Raw genomic sequence first — 11,472 nt, forward strand, 5'->3', positions numbered from 1 at the left:
ATAATTCACTAGGACTGTCCAGTGATAAACTTTTCTTAAGAGTTGACTTGTTTTTGGTTGACATTACAATGCTCTGTCTCACCACGTGGGTAAAGGAACATACAAATCTATAGTACTGTTGGTGTTAGGTATCAGTTCAGATTTCCTAGAAGTAATGCTTTTTCTCATAAGGATATATTTTTATGGAGGGAGCAAGAAGGTTCAGAGAAAGTTTCACAAAGTGCATATTTTCCACTAAAAAGAAAATTAAGTCTTGACACCCAGTGGTGATATTTTCTTCTTGATTACCCCTGTCCTGAATTTTTAGAAAGATGAATGCTAGGGATCAAACTAATGTCCTTGAGTAAAATGGTAGACCAGGATGCCTATAGAACTTCATTAATTCATTTGTATTTAATTCATTTTGTAAATGTGTTTTGAACCTGACTAGATAAAAAAGACCTCCCTATTCTGAGGTTTCCATGAAAAGTAAATGACCTATTTAAATTGAGGGCCATTTGAATGGTTCATTTGGTCACTCTTGAAGCTTAAAAGGTGCCAGAAAGCAGGAAACAGTGAGTATCTATAATGTCTAGGCTCATTTCTTTTCTCCCCTGTAACAATAGGCATAGAATTAACTCGTTTTTGTAGCTACTAACTCAAGTATCTGCACTTATTCTTGTGGGCTGAGCAAAGCACATGCAGATGCATCCTTTATGAAATAGAGACATCCCATTTCACAGATGTATGGAACTTCAAATGCCTTTTAAGGCTAGAAAGATCTAAGCAATTGGGAGAATTTTAGGGGAATGGACAGACACTTCACAACCCAATACCATATGTAGCTTGTGTTCAACAGGGGAGGGGATTGAAAAGCACAGTGATCTCTAGTTTTGGCTTTGCTCTTAGCTGTGTGGCTTTAGGTTTCAGCCTCCTGGAAAAAGAAATCGCCTAATTCCCCCACTCAGGTAGATTTCACTTTTGCTCGGTTTGTGTCTAAAAACCTATGACGGTACGTGTCGCTTTGCAATCTGTTTCTCTTTGGAAATATGCTTCTTGGTATTTGACCATGTAATAAAATACTCCTGGGTCACTTTTAACCTCTTTTCATTCCTTTCTTTCAGGGCACCAGGGGCCGGCGAGGCCGAATCGTCTCAAAGCGCTGCTGGCGCTGCTGGTGATAGAACAATATGATCAAGTTATAAGGGCGGGGGAGAGGTGGGGGGCGGGAAAGATTCAGAGAAAAAATGAAGCAAGCTCCACTTGAAGATCTAAGAAATTCCCGGCACTAGAAACTTTGTATACAGTTTTCGGTAACCTGCAGCAGGGGGCGCTCGGAAATTGTCGTCACTTTCCGGGTAGCCTCCCAAGACTTTACCCTCTAGAAAACTGTACAGTGTTTCCGGCTTTTCTCAGTTGTAGACGCTCGTAAGTTTCCGGCAGTTTCCGGGGAGACTCGGGGACTCTGCGTCTCTCTCGCTCCGCTCCGAGTGCCCGGTGCGGCGGGGCAGGGTCTTGGGCTAGTCATGGCGTCCCCGTCTCGGAGACTGCAGACCAAACCAGTCATCACTTGCTTCAAGAGCGTTCTCTTGATCTACACTTTCATCTTCTGGGTGAGAGATGGAGCCCGGGGACGGGAGGGGGTCCTGGGCTTGGGTGAGGGTTGTGACCCTGAGCAGAGGGCGCGAAGGTCTGGGGGATGAGGAGGGAGGCCGGGGAGGGGAGGGAGACGCGGGTGGGGTTCGGGAGGCTGTACCTGCCGGGAACCCGGCGCCGGCGAAGAGTTGCTGGGGCTCCAGCTGGGGCATCTTGACCGCGCCGGGGTTAGGGTCCCGGAGAATGGCAGCCAATAGGCTGTGCTGGGACGCGGACGTGAATTGAATTCGACCCAGGGTTCGAATTCGATGCGGGGGGACCAGGAAGGGAGTGGACACCCCAGAGCTCGCAGAGGGTGACCCTGGACCGTTGAGAGAGGCGAGGCTTGCCCCGCCCCTCTGTGGGCTCACCCGCATAATAGTCTCTTTCTTTTCACTGCTTCATAAGAGGGGAGTATTTCGCAGGTAAGTATGGTAATGGCTGTACTCCCGCCAACCTATGCTTGGGCTTGCTTTTGTGTACTGTACCTTTGTACGCTTTGCTCCTCTCTGAACTGGGGTGGGAAGAAGGGAGAAGTTTCTGGAATTCATAGAGACACTTTTTTCCCTCCTCCAGGAAGGTTTTCTTCCAATGGCGAGAGTAAAGCAGTTGAATAAATTGTTCTCCCTAGGACAGATAGGCTATGGACTCCGGTTTGTACCAAAAACAAAACAAAACAAAACAAACCCAACAAAAACAAACATGAGGTTTAAGAATTTTAAGATGCCTTCTCTAGCTGTCTCCTGGTTTTGCCCTGGCTACCTGGGCGACCTGGTGATCTAGCGTGGATTTATCAAGGCCTATCCTTATTTGCTGATCTCCTTCCTAGCCCTTGTCTCCCACATCCCAGCCACGGCTCTGTGGCCACAGACTGCTAAATCATTTCTCATACCTGTTGTTTCTTAAATACCTGGTGGTTTGTGGTTTGAAGGTGCTGCGGTATACAGTGTATAACTTTCTGTTTTCTGATTTCCTACGTAGATCACTGGTGTCATCCTTCTTGCCGTGGGTATTTGGGGCAAGGTGAGCCTGGAGAATTATTTTTCCCTTTTGAATGAGAAGGCCACCAATGTGCCCTTTGTGCTCATTGGTACTGGTTCTGTCATTATTCTATTGGGCACCTTCGGCTGTTTTGCTACCTGCCGAGCTTCTGCATGGATGTTAAAATTGGTGAGTCCTTCTTTTCCTTAGAATTAATTCTTGATTTTAGAAAAGTCTTATATGTTGTTGACTTTGTTTCTTGAAACTGGCCACGGCCCTTTCAGTTTCTTCTCTTTCTTCCTAAGTAACATCTCTGCTGCCAGTTCCTACTTTTGTTGTGTTTTCCCTGTCCTTTTTAATAAAAACATGCTGAACTGATTGGGTAGACTATTTTTTTTTCTTTGACTACTCTTGCAGCTGTGATGTGTCTTATTTATGCTGACTTGGACTTTCTTTTTATCCCACAGTATGCAATGTTTCTGACTCTCATTTTTTTGGTTGAACTGGTCGCTGCCATCGTAGGATTTGTTTTCAGACATGAGGTAAGCCTGAATTTGAGAACCTTAATATGTTAAAATATATCTTCCCAGAGATAAAAACAGTTAATAGTTCAGAACACTTTTAAAGCTTACTGTTCAAACTGTAGCTGACAAAAATGGCTTTCTTGTAAAAATTCTAGCTCACTTGTAATATTAAAAAAATTTAGAAAATTTTAGACTGACAGTTACTAGATGAAAATTACAGGTACCCATAATTACATGGATTTCCAGTTCTTTTTCTGCATACAAGTACCTATTAAAGTAGAGATAGTACAATTTATAACCTTACTGATAGGAAAATATTTTTTTTAAAGTTTTTTTATTTATTTAACGGGTAGAGATCACAAGTAGGCAGAGAGGCAGGGAGAGAGAGAGGGAATCAGGCTCCCCGCTGAGCAGAGAACCTCATGCTGGACTTGATCCCAGGACCCCGAGATCATGACCTAAGCCGAAGGCAGTGGCTTAACCCACTGAGCCACCCAGGCACCCCTGATAGGAAAATATTTAAAGTGCAAAACACAACTGTATTCTCCCTTATGCCATGCTTTAAAAAAAATTGGATATACTTAATGCAGATCGAATCTTTAATATTGAAGTAGAAATTGGGCTTCCACTGTTAAAACTGGGGTTGGGAAATCACTCAGGGAGTATTGTAGGCTCCCCAAAGAGAGTGTTTTACAAAGTGGCAGTGCAGTCTCCCAAAGTAAGGTTTTGTAGCTTAAAAATCCTGTAGGCATCAGATTTTTACTTAATTTAAAATAGAGAAAAATTGGGGGAGGGATACAGCAGTAGAGAGCTGCCACTTTTGAATAAAAGCTCCCATAGCACTTTGAACATGAGCAGTTATCTTTTATTGTAAAATTTTGCTTAGTAATCCCCTCAACTAGATTATAGCTCATAGAGGACAGGATTGGACCATAGACATTCTACCATGCATGTTGCTGCTGTCAAAAATATGACCCTTGGTCAGATGTGGGGGATTTTTTTATTTGGCATAGAAACCAAAAGAATTTTCTAGAATCTTTATTTACTGACATTGCATTTCTTTGCTTTAGATTAAGAACAGTTTTAAGAATAATTATGAGAAAATTTTAAAGCAGTATAACTCTACGGGAGATTATAGAAGCGATGCAGTAGACAAGATTCAAAATAAGGTAAGTGGTCATAGGTGGTGGCTTCTCAAAAGGGAAACACCTCCTTATCCCTTTAGAGAAGAGGATAGGCCCCTGACTACTAGATGTTGCCCACTTGTATGACATTCTCACTACAATTAAATCAGGAGAAAATAAGTCCCTGGAAAAGATGTGTGGGATGGTACTAAGTGACATATCTCCATTTTCTCCTTATCATTCTCCTCACATGTACACCTCTTCTCTTCTCACATCACAGACCAAGTACTGTTAGGACCACTATAGCAGGAAAAGGTGGCCAGTCTAAAAGGGTTACACTTGGTATTTAGAAAAAGGAGCTTATCTCTTGAATTATGCCAGTTGAGAACACACACATTAAAATATTAGGATAGACATCATTAAGTATAATGTTTTGAGCACAAATTGCCATCTAAGATGATAGGTTAAGTGTTTGACTACAATACTGTCATGTGAACTATGAATGAATGGTTTTGTTGGATTTTTTTTCAGTTGCATTGTTGTGGTGTCACCGACTTTAGAGATTGGAAGGATACTAATTATTACTCAGAAAAAGGATTTCCCAAGAGTTGCTGCAAACTTGAAAATTGTTCTCCACAGAGAGATGCAGATAAAGTAAACAATGAAGTAAGGAGCCTTTAATTTTTTTTATTTGAAAATATTAACTGAATACAGAGTTAACTCAGTTTTTAATTTTTCCTCACAATAGATATGATCTGAAATAGGTGGGGCAGGTATTATTCTCATTGAACAAATGAGGAAACTGAAGCTCAGACAATTTGTGACTTGAGTTCACACAGCTAGCAAAGAACACTTGTTTTTTTTTTTTAAAGTTTTTATTCATTTGACAGACAAAGATCCAAGTAGGCAGAGAGGCAGGCAGAGAGAGAGAGGAGGAAGCAGGCTCCCCGCTGAGCAGACTCGGATGCGGGATGCGGGACTCGATTCCAGGACCCTGGGATCATGACCTGAGCCGAAGGCAGAGGCTTTAACCCACTGAGCCACCCAGGCGCCCCGCAAATAACACTTTCAAATGCATAACCCAAAAAGTGGAACTTCTGTTCTTCAGACTCCTGTCAGAGCATTGTGCTTGAAAGGAGAGAGGATATGTTATAAGAGTAAATTTTTTTTAAATATTTTATTTATTTGACAGAGATCACAGATAGGCAGAGAGACAGGCATAGAGAGAAGGGGGAAGCAGGCTCCCCACTGAGCAGAGCGCCCGACGTGGGGCTTGATCCCAGGACCCTGAGATCATGACCTGAGTGAAGGCAGAGGCTTAACCCACTGAGCCACCCAGGGACCCTAAGAGTAAATTTTAATGAAATGACGAAGGCTGAGATAGCTACAGCTCATCTTTTGGCAGAGATGGATGATCCAAGCATTCATTATTGCTTGTGCTGTACTTAATATTCTTTTTTTCCTTTCCCATTAGGGTTGTTTTATAAAGGTGATGACCATTGTAGAGTCAGAAATGGGAGTGGTTGCTGGAATTTCTTTTGGAGTTGCTTGCTTCCAGGTAAGTCCTTATTGTTAGGAATGTCTCATCACTCATGTTCGGTGTTAGCCGGATTTCCACTCTGAAGGCTTCAGAGCATTTCCTAGAAGTAACATTTTCACAGACTCCCTGCTGCTTTTATTTTGTATGTGAAACATACGTAGTCAGTCCTTTGTGTCTGGGTCTGTTTAGCTTTGTTTTATTTGGGAGGGGGTGTCTTCCTATTTTCATTCCAATTTTTTGATGTCTTGGATCTTATGTTTTCCCATGCTATTTTCACAAAGAGACTTCTCCAGATTTTTATTCCCTGTTCATCTGCTTTTTTTTTTTTTTTAAACCTTGCATGCCTTGAAACTACAAAAAGCAAGGCTTCGAATTAACTCCTAGTAGTATATGCTTGGTGCCCTCGGGTATGGCATTTCTCCAGCATCCTAGTACATTAATTAAAACATGAGCTAGATGGGAACCTTGTTTTGCTGTGCAGTCAAGATTCTAAAACATGGTTCAGATTTTTTTCTTTTCCTGGGCTGCAGCTGCCTGGTAAGTTCCTTATAAGTTCTGACCTATAAGAACTTAGATCAGGCAACCCCACATTCAATAAGTGCCTGTCATATTGGGGACGTGCTACACGGCTGCGAGTGAAATTCTATTTCCTGAGTTGTGCTGCTTCTCACCATCCCGTGAAAAGTTTGTATTGTGGCTCTAAGTAATTTTTCTTAGGGGATGGGGATTTGTCCTATATTCAACATCGTGGAGACAAAACTAAAAGAATGGATATACTTCATTTTGACCTATGTAATTGGTTTTGGAAGACTAATCTTAACATATATCTCTCAAGCAGTAGGCATAGCTACATCTGAGTCTGCAATGCCCAATAAAATAGCCACTAGCACCTTCGAAAGGTTTTAATTATTAAATAAAATTAAAAATTCAGTTCCTCAGTTACTCGAGCCCCATTTGAAGTGCTCAAAAACCACATGTGTCTAGTGGCTAGCTTACCGGATAGGCCGGAAATTACAGAACAAATCCATAGTTGCAGCACTGTCTTAGAACTTTCAAGAAAATCTCTGCCTTCGTCGATGGAGATTTGACGTGATGAGATGCCATGCCGTTTTTCAGGCCATGCCATGTCTAAGCCATGCCATTTTTGTTCTGATAGCTGACAGGTTATCTGATAAGTTTCCCCCAGTTACGATTTTTCTTGAGTGATTTTTGTCAGTGACAGTTGTGAAACTCCAGGTCATAGTAGTAGTAAAACTTCCCGTATATTCTTTGAATGTGATCCAGGAACTGCAAATTATCAAACATAACTACCGAGAGAAACTTAAGGAAGGAAATAATTAGTGAATTCGAAGTGAAAGGAAAATAAACATGTATCCTGAGGTCTTTAAGTTCTTTTGTTTGTGTGTGTGTGTGTGTGTTTGTGTGTGTTTAATTTTTGTCTGTATTTTATTTCTAGCTGATAGGAATCTTTCTAGCCTACTGCCTCTCTCGTGCCATAACAAATAACCAGTATGAGATAGTGTAAACAACAAACCACGGGCCTATTCCTCTTGAAATTTAAGGTATGTTCCTTTTAGTCCTCAGCTCTCTATTGGTGTTTAATTCAGCCCATGCATGTGATGGATGGACCGAATTTTCCGAGGTCTTATCGAGTGGTGCATTCAAATCTGGCTGGTATTGTGTTAGGCCTGCACAGTTAGATCAGGTCTTTACATGCAAGGCGTGGCCACAAGGGGCAGACGAGCCTTTGAGGGTTTATTGACATGTCAGTCTAAAGATCCTGAGGTGTCCCCTAACAAATTTGGACCTACACTGAAGGGAAGTGGAGAACCCCAAGAGTGACCTCTTACCTTACTAGTGAGGTTCCATGGCAAGGACACTCTGCTTCTGATATTGGCATTTTCCCGAGTCTTCATTTACCATACTCCTCTGGTGAACTCATAGAGCAATAAATACATCTAGCCTAAACTGGAACCAGGTTTGGGGAAAACGTGTTTCAATAACTTCAGTATTGGAACAGTAAACCACGAGAACTGTTGCTGGCTGAATTAATCCCTGAGGGTGCCCTTCACATTTTAATTAAGCCGCCTACAGGGAACACATGAATAGATGCTCACATGTGTGAGCGCATACAGCTGTTGGAATTTGGGTTGCAAGTCAATTAACATTTTTTTCTTTACTTTTAGGACATTTACATTCCCCCCTGTGAGCTATGAAATTGCCTGGATGGAAGACTACCTACTACTTCTTACTGTAGACCAAAAACTTATATCAGTAGTCTGATTCAATCAAGATGTGTGCAGTTTAAGTCCACCTTTTGTCCCATTGATGTTAGATCATTGAAACCCCTGTATCACTGTGAAACACTGGAAGAGCTAGTAAACTGGAAATGATGCAATACTGTGTTCCTCTTGACTTTTATTTTCCAAAATTGCATTGTGAGTCTTCTGTTTTGTTGTAGTGTTACAAAGCGACCCCTCTGAATTTGCTGATGTAGAGTGATAGAAAATTGACCCTTCCCAACTGGCCCCTTCCCAGACGAGTTAAAATTATTGTATAATTTGCATCATGTTAAAATATTTTCCTTAGTGTCTGTTTTGCTCTCAAATTTATATTTGAAAGGTTCTAATTATTACTTAATGGTGTTGGAATTACTGTATTTTCCTTAGGAATTGAAAGCAACTCATCTTCATTAGCTATTTATCAGGTTGGTGTGACTCAGTTGTCAGTATTAAGGTCAACTATAATAATCTTAGTTTTGATTTGTGCCTTTGATTAAATATAAATTTTTCATGCAATAAATGTTGTTTTCCTCTAAAATCATGTTTAACTTGTAGAAAATCTGCTGGGATGGTTGTTTTCCACTGAGAAAACTAAGCCCCACATTTCTACTTGAGGTGCAATTTTAGACAGGAAATCTAAAACTGAGGTCTTCACTCTGTTTCATTTTTTAAAAAGTCTTTGTTTACAAAACTATTCCCTGTGAAAGGAATATTCCATATTATGAAATAGCATATGCTTAGCGTTCTCCTGGAGCTGGGACTATTTTGATTGCCTAGTTTACATTAAGAAGTTGAACAGGGAGAGATATACTGTACCTTTGGAGTAATAAGGAAATGAATAATTAAAATTTGAGCTGAGATGGGGAAAGTCTTTCCTTGGTTTTGGGTTTCTTTACACATCCATTAGTAGAACCTAGCTCTTCTCTGGCACACATCCACAGTCCTTGAATCTGATGGTAAGAGGGCGTTAATCAGTTATAAAGTGGGCAAAAACTAGTTAAGATTCATAGTGATTTGTGGTGGGTGCATGTCTTATATATGCTTGGAGTTATTGCAGAAGGAATGTTTTCTATTAAAACATTTGACAGTTCTGACTTTTAAGGTAAAGTGATAAAACAGTTGAAAAATAGTGGCTTTCCAAATGTAGTAGATCAGATTTTTGGCTGTTGGACTTAGTGAAGCTGATTTAAAGGATAATCTAAGCAGTGTTAAGTAGGTACATCTCACTAGGATGGCTTAGATGGACCTGATGAAGTTGTCATTAAGTAGGTTTTTTTTTTTTAAGTTAAAAGTTTTTCCTCATTTTTTTTTGTTTTATTTTTATTTGGGGGGAGAGGGGAGAAGCAGACTGCCCCCTGAGCAGGAAGCCTGATGCGGGACTAGATCCCAGGACCTTGGATCCCAGGACCCTGGGATCATGACCTGAGCCTAAGGCAGATGCTTAACTGACTGAGGCACCCAGGCGCCCCCATTTTTTCTCATTGTTAAAAAGGGAAAAAACCCAGAAAATATGGAATGTAGGAAGAAGAAAACACATCATGGTGTAGGTGGGTTGGTGTATTTTTTTTCTACATATATTTTCCTCTATTTTTTTTCTTTTCAGTGTTCCAAGATTCATTGTTTATGCACCACACCCAGTGTTCCATGCAATACGTGCCCTCCACAATACCTACCACCAGCCTCGCCCAATCCCCCACCCCCCTCCCCTCCAAACCCCTCAAGTTTGTTTCTCAGAGTCCACAGTCTCTCATGGTTCATCTTCTCCTCTGATTTCCCCCAACTCACTTCTCTCCTCTCCCAATGTCCTCTGTGTTGAATGGATAAAGAAGATGTGGTCCATATATACAATGGAGTATTATGCAGCCATCAGAAAGGATGAATACCCAACTTCTGTATCAACATGGATGGGACTGGAGGAGATTATGCTGAGTGAAATAAGTCAAGCAGAGAGAGTCAATTATATGGTGTATATATTTTTAAAGTTTGTTATTTTGGCTGGCCAGTTACAAAAGTCCCTTATAGCTAATGTGTGCGTGTGCACACTTGACTGGAAAATTCACCACCACCTTCGATGTGCCAAAGGCAACCTGTGGGTTGTCTTACTTCCAGGCACCAGGTTACTTACTGCAAAGCAGCTCAGAACTCCACCTTGAGAAGCAGAGCTCCACAGGTATATTTTCTGAACATGTGGAAAGCTTGGCAGCTTTGGCTTATTCCTGTGGGGGTGGGTTTATATGGTAGGCATCAAACTTTTATGGAAATAAATACCTAATACAAGGTATAAATGCCATTTCTGTGTTCCCTCAGAGCTCACATAGGCGTCTTTGAGACTTGATGTTTTTAACCTCCTGTGAGAATCTAAGTTGGTACTTTGCCAGTGATGCGGCCAACCAAACTGATTAAATTAAGAGAAGCAAAGCAATGGATGCTTTTTTTGGTGAAACTGTTAAGACTTTGGTTCCTTTGGACTATTCTGTGTAGGCTTTTGTATTTGTTAAAAAAAAAAAAAAAGAAAACCTAACACAAGGTATAAATACCATTCCTACCTTTCCTCACTGCATACCTAAGATACATTGAGATTTGGGGTTTTTTTAAGCTTGCTATCCTTCGAGGTTGACACCTGGCCTGTGATGTGGCAAACAACTTTTTTAATTCAAAAAGGGAAAAAAAGGCTAATATATCAGAAAAGAATACATACGCTGAAACAGTTACTGGGAAATGAGACTCTCATTTTGAAGTCATAGGTCTAAAACTTCACCCAGATTCCTTGTGAGAGAGAAGCCATTATGATTTAATTATGGCTTTTCTATTAGGTCCCCTTACCCCACAGAACTTAGTAAAATTAGGCACTTGTAAGAGCACAGCAAATGCTAATGAAATAAATGAAGAGTGAGTGAATCTAATTATAATGGCTCTTTAATGTTCTGTAAGCAATAAGCTGTTGATCTAAACATCTCATTCTATATAAACCATCCTTTAAATAATAGAAACCACTTAACCTCAGAAACCACTGCTAACTTCCTCCTGGTTAAATCACTTTTTGCTGCTTCTCTTTTTTGAATTCATTGTTACTTTCAATGTTACTGAAGATTCTTGTTTTTTTGTTTTGTTTTGACCTTGTGATATCCTGCTTTCTTTCCCTTTTACTGCTCTTTCTAGTTTACTTTACTGTTTTAATTTCCTCCTACTTTTCAAGTGTGGCTTCCTACAAAGGCTTTTTGCTCTTAGATTATGCTGACCTTGGAGGAATTATTTGTTTTTAAGATTTTATTTATTTATTTGAGAGGGAGAGGGAGAAGCAGGCTTCCCACTGAGCAAGAAGGCTGATGTGGGGCTGGACCCCAAGACCCTGCGATCATGACCAGAGCTGAAGGCAGATGCTTAACCGACTGAGCTACCCAAGTGCC

At 40.8% G+C, this 11,472-nt stretch overlaps 1 protein-coding gene across 1 annotated transcript; it reads left to right on the forward strand.

The window, feature by feature from the left end:
* The first annotated feature begins 1,282 nt into the window (after nucleotides 1–1,282).
* TSPAN6 (tetraspanin 6) lies at nucleotides 1,283–8,181 on the forward strand. Its single transcript, XM_082716889.1, has 8 exons — nucleotides 1,283–1,592; nucleotides 2,596–2,784; nucleotides 3,063–3,137; nucleotides 4,190–4,288; nucleotides 4,775–4,909; nucleotides 5,718–5,801; nucleotides 7,240–7,345; nucleotides 7,970–8,181. Exons 1-7 carry the CDS (start codon nucleotides 1,506–1,508, stop codon nucleotides 7,306–7,308), a joined length of 738 nt encoding a protein of 245 aa, XP_082573015.1. The 5' UTR covers nucleotides 1,283–1,505; the 3' UTR covers nucleotides 7,309–7,345; nucleotides 7,970–8,181.
* The last annotated feature ends 3,291 nt before the right edge of the window (nucleotides 8,182–11,472 follow it).

The sequence above is a fragment of the Mustela nivalis genome (assembly GCF_964662115.1).
Source record: "Mustela nivalis genome assembly, chromosome: X".
Classification (NCBI taxonomy): domain Eukaryota; kingdom Metazoa; phylum Chordata; class Mammalia; order Carnivora; family Mustelidae; genus Mustela; species Mustela nivalis.